This window comes from Tarenaya hassleriana, unplaced genomic scaffold, assembly GCF_000463585.1.
Source record: "Tarenaya hassleriana unplaced genomic scaffold, ASM46358v1 Cleome9, whole genome shotgun sequence".
Taxonomy (NCBI): Eukaryota; Viridiplantae; Streptophyta; class Magnoliopsida; order Brassicales; family Cleomaceae; genus Tarenaya; species Tarenaya hassleriana.
In genome coordinates this window covers 4,487,687-4,505,218 of record NW_010971389.1, presented here as the reverse complement: position 1 = coordinate 4,505,218, position 17,532 = coordinate 4,487,687, and the positions used below count along the sequence as shown (strand labels likewise).

The window sequence follows — 17,532 nt, the reverse complement described above, 5'->3', positions numbered from 1 at the left end:
AAGAGTGTACGCTTTCTTTTGGCCTTGTGTACGATTTCTTGATGATATATCGTGGTTTGGATTTGGGTTTTGAGCTTGAAATGGTTCTTCTCGACAGAGGTTATGCTTTCTTTTGGTCTTGGATATTGTTTTGATGGCATATCGTGTTTCGGGTTTGGTTTTTCAGCTTGAAATGATTCTCCCCGACAGAGCATACGCTTTCTTTTCGCACACTCACAAGGCACAGAAAGAGAACATGCCCTTGTTGGATAAGGTACACAGCAGTAAGTTAATCTGTAAAAAATTCGAAACTCGTAAAAAAATTGTTTTAACGCACTGAAAACCGGCATTCAATACGCAGATTCTAGCAGACAGGGTTACACTATATGACTATGAGCTCATTGTCGGGGATCACGGGAGACGACTGCTTGCATTTGGTAAATATGCAGGGAGAGCTGGACTTGTCGACTTCTTACATGGACTTGGACAGAGTATGATCCTTCACTTCACTTATCCTGCTTCGGTTTTTCGTTTCTTCTTTTAGATGTAAAACTTGTCCAAATCGCTACGAGATTTTTTCTCGGGTTTAATCAAATATAATTTTCCACGGATGTTGCAGGATACCTAAGTCTTGGATACTCAACGCCTTTCCTATCTCTCGGTTCATCCTATATGTATTCCTCCTTGGCTGCGGCCAAAGCTGCCGTGATTTCCATAGGCGAAGAGATTGCAACTCAGGGACTACCATCCGGGATATGCCCTCTCGTGTTTGTTTTCACGGGGACAGGAAACGGTACTTTCGTTATCGTAAATTCATTTCTCTTCTCTGATTGTTGCAGCCATTTTTGTTTCAGTTCTAACAATTTAGAGATGCCGATGTTGCATTCTGCTGACTCTCTTCTGCAGTTTCTCTTGGAGCCCAGGAAATTTTCAAGCTTCTTCCTCACACTATGGTTGAACCAAACCGGCTTCCTGAACTATTCGAAAAAGTAAGTGAAAGGTTCCTCGCTTTTTTAGCTATCTATTTGCTTTTTGGACAATTTTTCTGTGAAAACTTTGGAAAAAGATTGAATGGAATTGACATCTGTTTCGTGAAAGAATCTGAATCAAAAAGTATGTTTCTGCACAGGCCAAGGGCGTTAGCCAAAACGGACTATCTACGAAGAGAATTCATCAGGTGTACGGATGTATCGTCACCAGTCAAGACATGGTTGAACATCTAGACCCGACAGAGGCTTTCGACAAAGTAAGTATACATAAATGGTTCAGCATCGATATTGCTACCTTATCTTGAGTGTATCGAAGACGAAAGGTCTGAGATTTTTTCTATCTTTTAATGTTCAGGTGGACTATTACACACACCCGGAACATTACAAGCCGGTTTTTCACGAAAAGATAGCTCCATATACATCTGTTCTCGGTAGATCTTGCTCTTATTTTTACCTTTCATGTTCTTGAATTTTCGCAATGTTAAGCATGTAAGTATGATTTTTTTTTTCTGCAGTTAATTGCATGTATTGGGAGAAAAGATTTCCTCGTCTTTTGAGCACCGAGCAGCTTCGAGATCTGACGGATAGAGGATGCCCGCTCGTCGGGATATGCGATATTACCTGTGATATCGGCGGCTCCATCGAGTTTGTTAACCGAGCTACTCTTATCGACTCACCTTTCTTCAGGTTTCTATTCTTCGATATAACACTCTCTTCGTTACTATTTTTTTTCTCTGTGACGAAAACTTACCTGGTCAATAACTCTTACCTGTAGGTTTGATCCGATGAACAATTCTTACCACAACGACATGGAAGGAAACGGTGTCCTATCCATGGCCGTGGACATTCTCCCGACAGAATTTGCAAAGGAGGTGAAAAGATTTTTTTTTACAGATTCTATGGTTTTGCTAATAAGCTGATTTGATGTTTTTTTTTTGTTGTACAAAGGCGTCGCAGCATTTCGGGGACATTCTGTCCCAATTCATTGGGAGTTTTGCTTCGACAACAGACATCGAAGAACTACCGCCGCATCTGAAGAGAGCGTGCATTACCCACGGGGGAATGCTCACGTCTTTGTTCGAGTACATTCCTCGTATGAGGAGCTCTGATCCTGAGTAAGCTTTTTTTGAGCCATGTTTTCATCGATCAACGCTTTGATCTAAAGCAATAACTCTGTAAAAGAAATCGATGTTTTGATCTCTTATGCGATTTAACTGCAGAGATACGGCAGATAATACTGAAACCGGATTCTCCAACAAGAACACATACAATACTTTGGTAAGTTTTTTTTTATTAAAATACTTTGGTAAGTTTCTTGATCCGGATACCTTGTTTTGTTTTGTTGCCGTTGTATCGGATTATGATGGTAATGATTTTGTAGGTATCTCTGAGCGGGCACTTATTCGATAAATTTCTGATAAACGAAGCTCTGGACATTATTGAAGCTGCGGGTGGATCCTTTCATTTGACGAAATGCCATGTTGGGCAGAGCACTGATGCTGAGTCATATTCGGAACTTGAAGTAAGCTCATTCCGAAGCAGAAACTGAATTTGACAATGCTTAGTTGTTGAGATTCTTTTTTTTGGTGTTCGGGTTCTTGTTATTTTCGCTTGCCTAGATGATTCTTGATAATGTATATTTCATCATCTTGGACAGGTCGGTGCCGATGACAGAGCAGTTTTGGATCAAATTATCGATTCCTTGACACGCTTAGCTAATCCGAATGAAGATTATGTGAATCCAAGTAAAGAAACAAATAAGATCTCTCTGAAGATTGGCAAGGTGCAGGAGGAGAATGGCGCCAAAGAGAAACCCGAGATGATGACGACGAAGAAGAAATCGACGGTTCTGATTCTTGGCGCTGGACGGGTCTGCCGCCCAGCCGCTGAGCTCCTAGCTTCGGTTGGAAACATCTCGGCTCAGCAGTGGTACGAGGCTTGTTTGGGATCTGATCCCGGAGAACAAACTGATGTTAGGGTTCTTGTCGCATCTCTCTATCTTAAAGATGCTAAAGAGGTATGTCTAGACAAAAATCGTATTCGAGAAATTACGTATATGATTTCAAATAGAAGATTTTCTAGAGATGACGCTTTTTATCCGAGTTTAGTGACTTGATGATGAATGTGTTGCACAGACGGTTGAAGGTATTCCAAATGCGGAAGCAATTCAGCTCGATATCTCAGATAGCGAAAGCCTCCTCAAGTATATTTCTCAGGTATTGTCCTTGGTTTTTTGTTACCCGATCGTCTTCGATGTCAGAAATAGACAGGCGCTAATCCTGGGTTTTTTTCGCATTATGTGCAGGTTGATGTTGTGATAAGTCTATTACCTGCAAGTTGTCATACGGTTGTCGCAAAGACTTGCATCGAGGTATTCATGCTTTCTAGAGTTATTCTTCTTTCGTACGAATCTCGACCCGCGTTTACTACACCACCCGAGTCGTTGAATTGATGCGTAATCGTCTCGCTCGATGACGTTTAATGGTTTAAGGATGCGGGTTTGAGGTGAGAAAGAAACATTACTAAACGTATCTATGCAGATGAAGAAGCATCTTGTCACTGCAAGCTATGTCGATGATGCAACCTCGATGCTTCATGAGAAGGCCAAGAAGGCCGGAATCACGATTCTCGGTGAAATGGGACTGGACCCAGGAATCGGTACGAACAATGTTTTTATCAGAATACTGTTTCTTCGACGCATCTTTTCTCGGTGTTATTGCAAGCTTTCTCCAATACTTGGAAGATGATTTTATTGTGTATCTTGTCTTTTAGATCACATGATGGCGATGAAAATGATCAACGATGCTCAGGTTCGGAAGGGAAAAATCAAGTCTTTCACCTCTTACTGTGGAGGGCTTCCCTCTCCCGCTGCAGCAAACAATCCGTTGGCGTATAAATTCAGGTATATTCTTCTCCTTCGAGGCATTTTCCGCTTCACGGATAGTTTTTGGACATCTCTAGTTTCATATAACTGGTTCTTGATCACGCTTTCTCGGGGAACTCTTCTGATTTTCAGCTGGAACCCTGCTGGAGCAATTCGAGCTGGTCGCAATCCCGCAACTTACAAGCATAACGGTGAAACAGTGCATATTGATGGTAAGATCGACGAGATACTTTGAAGAAAAATAGCTGTCTTGTAATAGATTTGTTTCGATTTAGCTCATTAGTTGCAAACTGCAGGGGAGAATCTGTATGATTCGGCGACAAGATTCCGGATAGCTGATCTTCCAGCTTTCGCGTTGGAGTGTCTTCCGAATCGCGACTCCTTGGTTTATGGAAAAATCTACGGGATTGAGAATGAAGCATCTACGATATTTCGTGGAACCCTCCGATACGAAGGCACGCCTTCGGGTTTCATTGCATCATGCGGTTAAAGCTGTTGGTATCTGAAAAGTTAAAACCTGTTTTCTTCCATGGACAGGATTCAGCGAGACTATGGGAACGCTCGCGAAACTCGGATTCTTTGACAACGAAGCAAACCAATCACCCGCGGTCGGGAAGAGGATCACCTTCAGTGATTTGTTGAGCAAAATTCTCGAAATGGGCGGAGAGAATGGGACGGGACCGGTAACTGGAGAGAAGGCTATAAGCGAGAGGATTTCCAATCTTGGGCATAACAGAGAAGCCGCAGCGAAAGCGGCGAAAACCATTGTGTGAGTAACTAACTTTGTAGGCAGAATACGAGTGTATCCTGCTGCATTGCATCCAATCTTTCGGGATGAATTAGTCCGATAATTCTTTCGTCTGTTTTCTCTTTCGGGTGTCGTAGATTCTTGGGATTCAACGAGGAGAGGGAGATTCCGGCTTCGTGCAAGAACATGTTCGATGCAACTTGTCTTCTGATGGAAGAGAAGCTCGCCTTTTCGGGCGACGAACAGGTAATCCTTCGAGAACTCAAACCATCGATCTCGAGTCCTCCTCGTAATCGTGGTTCAGTAGTAACCGATAGTCGTAAAACTCGGGAAAAGAAAACGTTTTGTTTTTTACGTTTTCAGGATATGGTGCTTCTGCATCACCAAATAGAAGTCGAGTTCCCGGAGAGCCGAAGAACAGAGATCCGCAGGGCGACTATGTTAGAGTTCGGGAGCACGAAGAACGGGGCCACGACGACAGCCATGGCCAAGACGGTCGGAATCCCCGCAGCCATTGGAGCTCTGGTAACTTTCTTTCCTTACTATTTTCTTGCTTGCTTTGTTTATGTCGCAAAGATCTTATTACAACAGCTGAAACATAGGAACTGATCAGTTTGTGTTGGGTTTCGCAGTTATTGATGGAAGACAAGATCGAGACCCGTGGCGTCTTAAGACCGATCGAACCAGAAGTTTACTTGCCAGGTAGCCTTTTGAATTTACGATCCTTTTTCCGTGGCAAAATATCTTATTATTTTTCCATCTCTAATAAAAAACCGAACCGAAATCCAAAATTTACATCTCTAACGATTTTTAATTTTATCCATAAGAGAAAAAAAAATCAAGTTGTGAGATTGTTGAATTTGTGTTTTTGGTTGGTGCAGCTTTGGAGATATTGCAAGCTTACGGTATCAAGCTGATGGAGAAGACCGAATAACTGCTGCCGCTTTTTCCCCCCAATTATTTTGGATATTCTACCTTTATATATATATAAAATAAACCAAAAACTATATAAATATTATTAAATAAAACGTCAACTGATGTATTCCCCTCGTATTTTGTGGATTCGGAGGTTAAAAATAAATTGGGCCTAGGATTCGACTGACCCAAGCTTTTTTTTATAATTATTAAAGATAACTTTTATGAATAATTTTATTCTATTTTTGTGGGTTAGAAACGATTGTCTAAAATCTAAATACAAACCTCGAATCCCAAATTCCTTAAATATAAGAAAACACAACATGAACACACATTCTGTGTTATTTAATTTTGATAGATAACATAAGCTATACACTATACCAAGCATTTTATACAAATCTAAATCATTTTTCACTCCAATGGAAAAAAAATAAATAGAAATGGTTGTGAAAATGAAAATGATTCTAAAAAAAAAGGGTTGTGTTCTTACAGTAGGGAAGCCAAGAAGAAGATGGCTGCTTTTATCACTGAGCTGAGAACTTTAACCTAAAATAATATCCTTCGAAGACATTACACAAAAGGAATAATGTTTCAAACTAATTCCCAACACTAAATGCCTCTTACTACACACATCAATGCCATCAAAGCTTGTTTCTTTGGTTCTTGTCCTTAAAAAACCTGTTGCAGAGAAAATCCTCCGAACTTTTGTATATGTATGTGATGATACGATCCGTCCAATTTTCGTAGAAATGTTGTTTAACGCTTCGATACGACGAACGAAAGCAGCTGTTGCTCGACTTCTTCCCAGTTGCGAACCTTTGTCACCAACGGGTTTTGGTCGGTAGACTCTGCTTTGCACCAAGGATACGAGTTCTCGTAGTCGAAGAGCAGAACCTTCATCCCGATATTAGCGCACTCCGTCGCGTATCTAGGGTTGTCGTCGATCAGGATTTCTGCCCCAAATGATCTGCAAATCCCAATTTTCGAGATTAGATCCCCTCAAGAAGATGACATATATCGGGTTTGTCTCCACGGGTTACTGCTAATGATGTAAGGGAGTTAAATACCAGCTGTTACCTAATCTATAATTATTTTTTAGGTTTATTTAGTCTAACATCAGATGATTATCAGCTTGATCAGAACATAACTGGTAAAAAGGAACTGTATATACCTGCATATTTCAGACTTTGGTCTCGATTCTCCGTGCAAAGCAAAATGGTTACCGAAATGAATCTCTCGAAAGAGTCCCGGGAAATGCATCTCGATCCACTCGAGCGTGTGCTCCTTAATCGCATTCTGCCGAGACCTATCCATTTTCCATGCATATCAATCAACCAATCAAAGGGCATCTAGTTAAAGGTCTTCAAATTAACCGATGGTAAATTTGCACATCGAAAGAATAAGATCATTGAATGTCACCACATACGTCACGACTGATAGGTCACAAAATCTTGATAACTTGTGAAGCGTCTTCTGAGCACCCGGGAGAGGATGGATCCCTTTCTTGAAGTATGACGTCTTAAAGAATTCGTGGACACGTATATCGGCTGTCATAACAAGAGAGCTTTAACAACGCCCATTAGGTTCTACATAGACTAACTACCGATGCCAAAGAACATAAGCTGGTATCGGTGAAAACGTTAAAAAATTGATAACTGCAAGCAAGCGAAGCGATACCTTCATCACGAGAGCACTTCCATATCTGCAATAGAAATGGGGAAAGAAACTTTTAATGCATTCCGTAACAAACAAATATAGCTCCATATTACGAGATAAATACATACATATATTTCTAATGTTCTATCTATATTTCCAATGATAACATAGAACATAAACCACATAAGACGAGAAGCTAACAAAAACTGATCTGCATGATAAATTCCGGAAGCAAAGAACCATTGGGCAAAGGATGCTCCTTAATTTTTGTATCATACAGTTGTTATCACACCGATCCTTAACCTTACTAGTCGAAAATACCCTGAAACAGTACGGTTGCACATGCAATTCAAAGAATACTTGATCCCAATACTACCGCAAAACATACTTCTTGATATAATAAACCAAGCTAACTCTAATCTCGCTTCTTTTTCGCAAAAATGTGCAGTGATATAATTTAATCCTCCATGTTGTCTAACAACAAGATATTCACTGTTTTCCAGGAAAAAAAAAAGCAATGACCCAATAATACCTTGAAGAACTCGTAGACGTGGTACTCTGAGACTGAATGATTTGCTGAGTACCGATCCGCGATGAACCTGTTAAGAGCCGAGACAAAGTTTCCAAGGACTGCTTACAAGGAAAGAACAGAAGATGGAGAAAAATTTATAATCAATGCTTCAGTGAAAGACAGAAAGAAAATACAATTCACATTAGGAAAGGGAGAGGACAGAGTAAAATATGAGCAACATATGAGAGGAAACTATGACCAGACTCAAACCAATCCCCCACAAATTACAACACAAGAAAGAAATCCAGCTTATCGAGTTAGATAAACCATTTATTTTGCTCAACTTTTACAGAGAATCAGCCTATACTTCAGTTTGGTAAAACCACAAGTATGATAATACAGAAACCACCATTATTTCACCTATTCAAACGAATATCAGATTGACATATCCATAACACTATCAGTATCAGATTAGAAACAGTGTCCATACACATGATGGGCATATAATTCAACAATCTACTCATGCCTACCATGTGAATAAATTTAGGTTTTCACTTGGCTAAGCTCCAAAGATTCTCCAGATTTCATTATTGCAGAAAACATTCTCTAATCTAAAGCTTTTTGCAGAACCCATTTGACTAATTCAGATAGACACACCAGTCAACAAAATATTAAAAATGAAAAACAAAATGGAAACTTTGACATGAGGGTGATCAGTGATAACTAAAGAACACCAGGGGAAAGAAGAGAAACAATACCCTCATCGATGTCGACGGCAACAACAATCTTATCATTATCATGGAACCTTCTAAACTTCCCGGGCAAAGCTCCACCGCGGCGAAAATCCGCAACGTCGGCTCCGCCGCTGCGAATCTCCGCCGGCCCAGATTCCACACCACGAAGAATCTGCCGATGCTGCGCCAAAACTCGAGCCTTATGATCAGCTTTCCTGTGAGAATCAGCACAACCCCTTAGGGTTAACCCGTTGAATTTGCCGCCTTTAACCTTGACCCCACCGCTGATGAGGTTGTTAGCTTCGAGAGAATTGATTCGGTGAACAAAATCTGTGTCGGGCTTGTCACGAAACGAACCAGTGTGAAGCGATCGTGTTGAAAAGGGATCGCTGATCGAAAAAAGATATGCAGACATTAGGGTTTGTGAATCGAAGCCCGCGATTCGACGGAAGCAAATGCGAATGGCGTCGGATTGGGTCTTGAACATAACGACGACGTCTTCACTCACATTCCACCATTAAAAATCTAGCAAATGAAGGAATCGAACTAGAAAAGAAAATCCTAATCCCCAATTTGGCTGGAGGGAAAACCCCGAGAAGAAAATGAAAATGATGAAGAATCGGAAAAAGCTCAGAGAAGCAATCATGGATTGAGGCACTTTGATTTCATTGGGCCTTTAATGGAAATTACAATTTTGCAGTTTCTCATAAAAATAAATAAAGAAATATAAATTAAAATAAATTACTTTTTCCAGAAAAAATAATTTTGGAAAAAAAAAAGGAGCGGAGGGTTTGTCCCTATAAACCCTACGTTTGCGCCGCGGCCGCTAATCCCTAGGCGGGATCAATGGCGCGCACACCAATCGGCATTGGCCCAATCTCAGGATTTTTTTTTTTTAAATTTGTTACGATTTATAATGGAATAATTAATAACATGAATGATGAAAATATATTTTATAAAATAAAAACAAATTTTCCTTAAAATTGCATCTTAATTTTGGTGATGAATATGTTAAAAACTCTCAGTTAAACCCATGTTATACAAAGATTAAATTCCAGAGATTTAAGATGTCTGATTTTGAACTCAAATGATTCAAATCTTAACGTTGAAAATTTCAAACCCTAATCATGTAAATTTTAATAATAATGACGACTTATAAATATATGTTTATAATTTTCAAATAACCACGGGCCAATCCGAATACGAAACTCGATATCAAATCCAATTTTGCCCCGTCGCTACTTTAGTATCTGATTCTCCTCCTTTACGATCCTTTTATGTGAATCTTTGCTTGTCTCTTTCGAACAAAAAATGGCAAATGTGATTTCTGTGCAAAGGCGTGGTTGTATCAGTGTGTTTATACAAAAACTAAACCCAATAATTTGATGCAAAAACCAAATCGGTTTAATTTTTCTAAAACCAAATATAAAAACCGAATGTATATAATTTTTCTAAAATAACCGAATCAAACCCAAATCTCACTACGCCTACCAACTACTATACTTTCATGTCGGGTTTGTAGAATAGAAAACACGGAGATTGCCCTGAATCAGGAGAGCATGTCACAAACCAATTTGCAAACAGGTTCTCGGTTTCTCACCCACGAAAACAAGGTTTCCATGAAACTTGTCTTATGTCTAAAACTTGAGCCAAGGAGTCGATTTGCATCACATCGACATATCTTATCAGTGTCGTTGATGAACTAAAAAGCATCTCGACAAAATGCAGACAGAACAACCGGAAAGCCTTCAATACGGTTTACCTTTCAAGCAGATTCGAAGCCCGAAAACCTTTGTCGTGTTCTCAGCGATCGCTCGCCTGCTTCACGAGCCAAAGCTCTTCCCATGAGCAAAGACAGCGAGCCGGGTTTCGCTTCAAGAGCCAAAGCTCTTCCCGATTTCTTCCATCTTTTGCCGCATCTTGTATTGTAGAGTAGCCGGAGCACAATCTATCGGCGTTTCTCCTGTTGAGAGTTGATGGAAAGATTATATGCAGAACGATAAAAAGAGTAAATTTTGTAACGATACAAGACTCCGAAATTCAGGTGTTCGGTCAAGGTGAGATCTGAGTACAAATTTCTAACAACGCGTTACAGCGAGCATGAGTCATATATACCTTGTGCATTCTTGTGCTCAAGGCTTGCTCCATGTTCCATTAGAATAAACGTTATATCGGTGCAGTTAAACATCGCAGCCTGCAGAAAGAGGTGTGTCACTACCGAAGCACTTACGATAGAGCGAAAACGAGCAAACAAGACGAGAAGATTTTACCAGATGAAGCACCGACATTCCCTGCTTGTCACGGTAATTCGCATCTACCCCCTGTCGAAATCTCGAAGTGTTAAGGGTTTAAACCTTAACTTCAATCCCATTTCTCAGGGTGTCTCAGCGATTCTTAAATTAGGACAACCAAATCAATACCTCTTTCAACAGCTTCCCGACGCCAGCAGCATCACCATTCTTGATGGCTTCCCTTAATCCCTGTATCGACGTGCCAATGTAAGTATATAGGAATTACCTATTATAGAAAAAAGAGATGGTTATATCACCGTTATGCGGTAAACGGAGTTACCTCCCCGTTGCATTCATAGTCCCTTTGGGGAATGTCCATGGCACTGCTTGTAAGTTGACCGGGATTCGAAGCTGAACTGTGAATTTCAACATACGCGAACGGGTTAGAAACAAGAAAAAAATTAACAGCAAGTCAGTCGTGAACCGGGTTTATGTTAAAAGGATATGATTAACACCAGTTAGTCACAGAACAGGACCCAAAAGCGATTTTTTCATGCAATTGCTCCGACAGCAACTACTAGCAGTGCAAGCTCAATCCAGTCTCCAGCATAACATTTCTCAGAAATAATCGAAAAAATCCAAGTGGCACATGACATGAGCAAAGCCTGAACAACTCGTTTCACGTAAATTCTAATTCCACCGAGCAACAAGTTAGGCAAAAACCAGTCATCTGCATGACAAAGGATAGATGTAGAACAAAAAAATGGTAGTATACCTAGTGATGCTGTTGGAAGTGGAACCTTTAATCCTTGCTGAGGCTTCTGTCCTTCTTGGCTTTAGATTTGGCTGGATGGGCGCCACAGAAGCAGGAGTAGTCTGTTCCAAAAAAAAGAAGCACATATTATCGAAACAGATTGCCATATTTTTGTAGAAAAGACACATCTAAGGCGATTCCAGTGCTTTTTTACCTCTGGGATCAGCGTGTTGGCGGGCGGAGCAGGAGCTACGCAGATACATAGAGGCATACCACACTTGCATTCAGCTACAGCTACCACAGAGTGCTGCTCTAATGTTGGATTGGTTTTAAAGCCCATATCTGTGTCGATGTCTAGTCTAGACACTCCTCCTGTTACGGAATCAACTTCATCGGCTGAAGCATGAATATTGGTCTTAACAGATCTGCATAACGGAATTTATATGATCAAAGAAGGCTCAGAAAGAAGACCCAATCTTTTCTATCACAGACAAAACTAAAACTTTTCGTCAAGACAATGCACCCAACAAAAGGAAAGACCACAAACGGTCTCTCCCGAGACAAACTCCTCTTTGAGATGAACAAAAGGATGGTTTTGTACTTAGCTTAGCTACCAATTAACAAATAAATTAACTACTTAGGAGATCTGTGATATGTTTTTATTGGTCATAATTTTTTCCTAGCCGAAACATTTAAAGAGACGCATTGGTTTACTGGCTGTTGATTCCTTCGCAAAAGTTTCACTTTTGGAAGGAAATCATATATGTAAAACCACATTAGGTATACAACTGTGTCGTCCAACAGCATACTCATCAGTTGTGCAGTTGGTAGTTTCTCAAATATAATCATGTATGGAACATTGTTTAAAAAAGAAGATATCAAAATCATATAGAACCTGAGAAAAGGATTCAAAAACTAATAAGAGACTCACCGAGCAGAGTTGTTAAAACAATCGGCACAAACTCTGACAGGGAGGTTTAACCCGAATTGAGGTAAAGCCTGCGTTTAGCATATACAGTGTATAACATAACATACAGTTAATAGCAAAAATGTGCAAACGAATTTCGTGGAACTTAAACCGAGAAGCTTCAAAAGGAGACAACATTTGTCTGACCATTTGATTTGACGAATGTTCATGACACAATGTCCTCCCGCAGCAACGACAATGATGCTGCAGAAAAACATAAAGCGATATAATGGATTAACGTAATTGGCACTTCTACAGCAAAGAGGAACATATAAAAGCTTTCTCAAAAGTAAAATCTACGTACAAGAAAAACCAATGAAACTTTTTTGATTCTTCAAATAGAACAGTACCGAAAAGAACGAAAAACATAAACATTCACACGCAAAGATGATAAATGTTGATCAAAGGCTCCTAACAAATCCCTCACGCTTCGGTTATGTCATCGATTTGTAAGATGGATGTAACAAAATTTCTATACAAAAAACACAAAACAACCAATCCCAATGCTACCGGTACGATACATTGAATTTTCTCTTCGTATCGGACAACAATTGTGAATATTACAACTAGACGACGGATGATCGATACAACTACTACACACACTTGGAACCGTATATTCAACCGTCCCATTGTATTCCTTGAAAGCTAATCCATAATCACCTTATTTGAGAATTGAGATAACTAAAAAGTGTATACAAAAGGAAAGTGTTACGGCTAATAAGCAAACTGCACATTACAATCTTCGCACCTATTATTCAGAGATCACTCTTCAATTCGGCTTCATAGAACCCCAAAATAGGAACTCATTTTCCGAATCCCTTAGCATTTATACCAGTTACAGAAAGTTTTCAGTACATTTCGAATCATGCATAACGCAATAGCTCCTTCAAAATCTATGTCAATTACCACCAATCTGACGGGAATTGACTAAATTCAGATGGGCCACAGGTTTATAATTACGGGAGAGCCGTATCCCAACAAATCTCTGTTGGTTTGGTTTGGTATTGAATTTTTGGTTAATTTAATTGTTATTTTTGACTTCGATTGAAGTCAGATATAAAAATATATGGATATTCGCTGTCAAGTTACTTGTAAATTAATTATTCATCTTGAACCAAGCTTTTTCTTATTTCCTCTTGGTTTGAAATCAATTTGACTTAAAAAAAAATATTTATTTTCAATTTATTAATTCAATTGTTTCCATCGACACGACCCGGAATTTCGATTTCGTTTCAGCAGTCTGAGAAGTTTCAAATCAAACCAAGCAATCGTCATAAGTTCGTGGACCGACAATATAAATGTCAAAATCAACCCAGAGATTGACAAATACACAGATAATCACAAGCTAGAAGAGAATGAACAAAACCCTAAATTCGAAATCAGGAGATGGGTAATCGAAAACGCGTAGGTACCCGGCGTCTGAAGGTGTTGAAGCTGCATTTGCAGACATCGCAGCGAGCAGCTTCCTGAAAAGCTGGGGGCTCAAGCGCCATTTTTTCGCAAGCACCGCTCGTGATCGAATCGGAAGACGCCCAAGGAATTGACTTTCTACTCTAAAAAGATCTAATTTTTGCAGGTCTCGACAGAATCGAATCGAGAAAGTGTCGATGACGATCAAACGACTAACACACGGCTACACAGGATCAATCCACAGCACCTTTTTGGCTGAATTTTTGCAGAAGAGATGCCTTTCAAAACTATTTATTTACTCAGGAAATCACACAGCGTAATCTTTGGATTGAAATTTCTAACAATTTTATATGTATTTACTAATTTTATATTAGAAACAAATATCCGATTTTATATTGTTGAAAGTTACTCTTAGAGGAAATGAAATTATGTTTTTAAAAGCTAATCAAATTAATAATAAATTGGATTCTATTTTAATCCATAAGATTTTAGCCTTAAAATTCTAACAACAATAATAAATATTTATTTTACATGTAACTTATGATTAATTATAGCAGAAATAAACATTTGAATTCACATTGTTGGAAGTTCGGTTTTAAGAAGAAAAACGAGATTATTTTGGCAAAAGTTAATCAGAGTAATAAGTGAATTCTATAATAACAATAATAGGAATAACAATACCATGGAAACTTCAAATTTTTTTTTTCTGCAACAATTCTAAGAACCACATCTCAAACATTTACACATACCCATAAAAATCCAAATTCCACTAGAAACAATTCTTTTAAAATTCGTCATTACTATATATATATATTTGATCAAAAGCTACAATCTTTGGCCTTCAAGATTTGTTCTTGAACTTCCTCTGAGCCTTCAGATCGACCACAATGACTGTGATGTTGTCCTTGCTCCCTTTCTGGAGAGCTCGGTTCGACAGATATTCGGCCGCGGATTGAGCTGCCGGGTCGACGTCTCGGCCTCGGGACGAACCCGAGAGCCCGTTCTTCTTGTGCCAGAGCATTATGCGTTTTCGGGCGAGCTCGCAAGCCTCCTCGTTCGTCATTACGTCCCAAAGGCCGTCACTTGCTAGGATCAGACAGTCATCGTCTTTGGTCCGTGGACAGAACACCACTTCCGGGTCTGGTATTATCCATGGTTTCAGGTATCTATCCCCTGCAAATCGCAATAACCGAATCCGATATAAAAATTGGATCAATCTGATTTCTCTAAACTGAAAAAATCAAATCCAAACTATATATAAAAGTAACAAAAAAACCCGAAAATTTCTTTGAAAATATGAGTATTTTTATCAGCAAAAACTCACCTTGAATTCTACCTGAATAAAAAATAACCGAATCCAAACATAACCGAACCGAAACCAAAAATGGACATCTCCACTTTGAATCACTAGAACATAATTCTTAAAGATCTCGACAAACTTATGAACATTTTCTAGTAAAACTCGGTGTCCGTTCTGAAAGGACCGAGTTCATACAGAGAAACGATGTGGGTATTGTGCGGGGTAAAGGACCGAGAAATATGCATTTTCGAGAACTTACCAATGGATCTTGACATTGCGAGAACACCAAAAACGCGGTGTCCGTTCCACTGTATGATTTTTCCTCCGGCAGCTTCAATCCTCACGTACTCATCTTCTCTGTTTGGCTGAGTAAGCGATGAAACGAAAACGAGGTGAGAATCACTAATACAACCGGAATAAGTAGAGGCTCGAGAGATACAAAACCGCAAATGGAAAGAAGCTTTTTCTGTACTTTATGATCAACCGATAAAGCGATCGGTTCTTTCCCGCGGCAAAGGACTGCTCTTGAATCTCCGCAGTTCGCTACGATGATGTGGGAAGAACAGATGATAGCAACAACTGCCGTTGAACCAACAGTGTCAGGTGCAACCGGCCCTGTATTAGCCTTTCCTCCGACTTCTGCATCGATCTTAATAAAACAGTTGGTTAATGCCCGTCTCCACTGCTCGGTACAACTTTCCTGCGTATTCCCATCACCGATCCTTTCCTTAGCGGAAGCGATCTCCTCGGCTAGAACAGTATGCAGATTCTCACGGCAATAGTTTGCGACCTGAAGGAAGAAACGAGATAGAGAATCCGAAGATTCAAACGTAGGGTGCATATGGAACGGGGAAAAAAGTGTAAGAAGCATCACCTGTGAACCACCGTGACCATCGTAAACCCCAAAGAAATGAGCTGTTTGCTCGGAATAGCAGTTGCTCATTCCATCGAGTACTCTATACTCGATTAGCATCTGAATTGGAAGTTTCAGAAAACGAGGCAGGGCCACGAAAGCGTCTTCCATCTCGGGTCTCCTCCCGCATATTGACGTGATTCCCCACAACGGGATATATTCAACCTCGAACACACTCCGTCCAGAAGCAGTCGCCCCTTTTTCTGCAGCCAACCGAAGAACAACAGAAGCCGGTTCATCTCTAGAGACAATTCCAGTTTCGCCCTCAAGATTCATGGCCAAAGCAACTGGGCTAGTAGCAATGTCGGCATTCACACCTAAACCTCCGGAAATACTGGCCCTCGAGATAAGGTCCAAAGCACTAAGGGTTCCCATTTCGGAAGCAGCCTCGAAACCCGGGAATTCGTCTCCACACAAGCTACTAGTTTCACTAGCCAAAGAAAGCGAGCAATCGCCCTCCAGTGACAACGAATCACACTCTTCGATCTCTCTCATGGCATCATCTGCAACAATTAACTCGTCTTTCGTTTCGAACATTTCATCCAACGAAGTTGATTCAGCGTTCTTTCCACCATCTTCATCAACCTGCAACATTTCGGAACTTCCAACCTCGCTATCCGAATCCTTACTTACATTATTTGGTAAAAGGGTATCAGCCTCATCTGTTGAAGGCTTGAATCTTGAAATATCCATATGTGCAGCTACTACTGAGTTATCGAAGACAAAACTAGAAACTCCGATAGCCACAACCACCGGAGGAATCATGTTTTTGGTCCAATTCTCTATCGAGAAATCGCAGGAATTCGCCACCAGACCCCCCAACAATACAAGACCCTACCATTGTTGAACACCTCTTAGAGAGAACAGGATTCGGACAACAACGACAATGTTATTCAAGAAACCATCTTCCATGCCTCGAGGAGATACACCAACCAGGAGAAATTTATATTTCCAGATAAAGCAGCTTGTGGGTTACACAGATCTGGTCAACCCTACTGGATCCAGACTTCCACAAATAGAAACCATTTCCAAAATTAGAGAGTTTCCCCCACAAAAGGCTTGTTAAGCTCCTCCCGCTTTCTTCTTCGTCTTCTTCTCTTGAATCTCCTTCCCTATCTATTCAATCAAACTACAAACAGGGAAAAAGGATACAGAGATGAAAATTTCTTAACACCTGAATAGAAATCAAACCTTTTTATCAAGCTAACAGAGAGAGGACAAACAAAATAAAAGTCATGAGAAAGAAAGCCAAAGAAAGTTGGATGTACCAAGAGTCACAGGATAAACACTAAAAGATCTACAAAGAAAATAAAGATCGATCTTTTTTTCACGTATTGCTCGAGTTCCCTGGATCTGGGGTAAACCCACCTCCAAAATCTCTCTCTCTCTCTCTCGCAACAGATACAATCATAAATAATTGTGTCACCAGCAATCAAGGAAAGAGGGCCAGTGAAATCAAAGTAGAGGAAAAAGCCAGTTCCTTTTGTTTGCTCTTCCACCTAAAGAGTCAACTTTCAGTCCTCCCCCCCCCCCCCCACAGA

General features: G+C 40.1%; 4 protein-coding genes across 7 annotated transcripts in view; 1 reads left to right on the top strand and 3 right to left on the bottom strand.

Annotated features, from left to right (window-relative positions):
* The window catches only part of LOC104804447 (alpha-aminoadipic semialdehyde synthase), a 7,669-nt gene extending 1,935 nt beyond the window's left edge, over window positions 1–5,734 (top strand). For all 3 annotated transcript variants that reach the window (XM_010528755.2, XM_010528753.2, XM_010528754.2), the window contains exons 4-26: window positions 167–253; window positions 341–470; window positions 599–772; window positions 886–968; window positions 1,109–1,225; window positions 1,324–1,399; window positions 1,484–1,655; window positions 1,744–1,840; window positions 1,917–2,083; window positions 2,189–2,246; window positions 2,350–2,490; window positions 2,626–2,985; window positions 3,104–3,184; window positions 3,274–3,339; window positions 3,509–3,626; window positions 3,741–3,870; window positions 3,985–4,064; window positions 4,149–4,307; window positions 4,390–4,621; window positions 4,738–4,846; window positions 4,964–5,125; window positions 5,233–5,302; window positions 5,482–5,734. In XM_010528755.2, coding sequence (XP_010527057.1) covers window positions 167–253; window positions 341–470; window positions 599–772; window positions 886–968; window positions 1,109–1,225; window positions 1,324–1,399; window positions 1,484–1,655; window positions 1,744–1,840; window positions 1,917–2,083; window positions 2,189–2,246; window positions 2,350–2,490; window positions 2,626–2,985; window positions 3,104–3,184; window positions 3,274–3,339; window positions 3,509–3,626; window positions 3,741–3,870; window positions 3,985–4,064; window positions 4,149–4,307; window positions 4,390–4,621; window positions 4,738–4,846; window positions 4,964–5,125; window positions 5,233–5,302; window positions 5,482–5,534 — 2,922 coding nt within the window. In that variant the 3' untranslated portion in view covers window positions 5,535–5,734. The remainder of the gene's footprint in view (window positions 1–166; window positions 254–340; window positions 471–598; window positions 773–885; window positions 969–1,108; window positions 1,226–1,323; window positions 1,400–1,483; window positions 1,656–1,743; window positions 1,841–1,916; window positions 2,084–2,188; window positions 2,247–2,349; window positions 2,491–2,625; window positions 2,986–3,103; window positions 3,185–3,273; window positions 3,340–3,508; window positions 3,627–3,740; window positions 3,871–3,984; window positions 4,065–4,148; window positions 4,308–4,389; window positions 4,622–4,737; window positions 4,847–4,963; window positions 5,126–5,232; window positions 5,303–5,481) is intronic.
* A 212-nt stretch (window positions 5,735–5,946) lies between these two features.
* On the bottom strand, window positions 5,947–9,100 carry LOC104804446. The gene is made up of 6 exons (XM_010528752.2): window positions 8,441–9,100; window positions 7,704–7,801; window positions 7,193–7,217; window positions 6,942–7,062; window positions 6,687–6,821; window positions 5,947–6,482 (listed from the first exon to the last, which is right to left on the bottom strand). The coding sequence occupies exons 1-6, from the start codon at window positions 8,901–8,903 to the stop codon at window positions 6,272–6,274; spliced, it is 1,053 nt and encodes a 350-aa protein (XP_010527054.1). The 5' UTR covers window positions 8,904–9,100; the 3' UTR covers window positions 5,947–6,271.
* Window positions 9,101–9,853: 753 nt separating this feature from the next.
* LOC104804445 (vacuolar protein sorting-associated protein 27) lies at window positions 9,854–14,081 on the bottom strand. Its single transcript, XM_010528751.2, has 10 exons — window positions 13,781–14,081; window positions 12,516–12,572; window positions 12,333–12,400; window positions 11,616–11,826; window positions 11,423–11,523; window positions 10,988–11,063; window positions 10,837–10,896; window positions 10,687–10,737; window positions 10,532–10,610; window positions 9,854–10,379 (listed from the first exon to the last, which is right to left on the bottom strand). Exons 1-10 carry the CDS (start codon window positions 13,859–13,861, stop codon window positions 10,291–10,293), a joined length of 873 nt encoding a protein of 290 aa, XP_010527053.1. The 5' UTR covers window positions 13,862–14,081; the 3' UTR covers window positions 9,854–10,290.
* Window positions 14,082–14,450: 369 nt separating this feature from the next.
* The window catches only part of LOC104804444 (probable protein phosphatase 2C 53), a 3,766-nt gene continuing 684 nt past the window's right edge, over window positions 14,451–17,532 (bottom strand). Inside the window, exons 1-5 of one of the 2 annotated variants that reach the window (XM_010528749.1) lie at window positions 17,260–17,509; window positions 15,953–17,120; window positions 15,551–15,868; window positions 15,338–15,443; window positions 14,451–14,951 (exon numbers count right to left, since the gene is read on the bottom strand). In XM_010528749.1, the coding sequence (XP_010527051.1) occupies window positions 14,620–14,951; window positions 15,338–15,443; window positions 15,551–15,868; window positions 15,953–16,756 (1,560 nt within the window). In that variant the 5' untranslated portion in view covers window positions 16,757–17,120; window positions 17,260–17,509 and the 3' untranslated portion in view covers window positions 14,451–14,619. Of the gene's footprint in view, window positions 14,952–15,337; window positions 15,444–15,550; window positions 15,869–15,952; window positions 17,121–17,259; window positions 17,510–17,532 lie in introns of those variants that run through there. The other variant, XM_010528748.2, reaches the window with a different exon arrangement.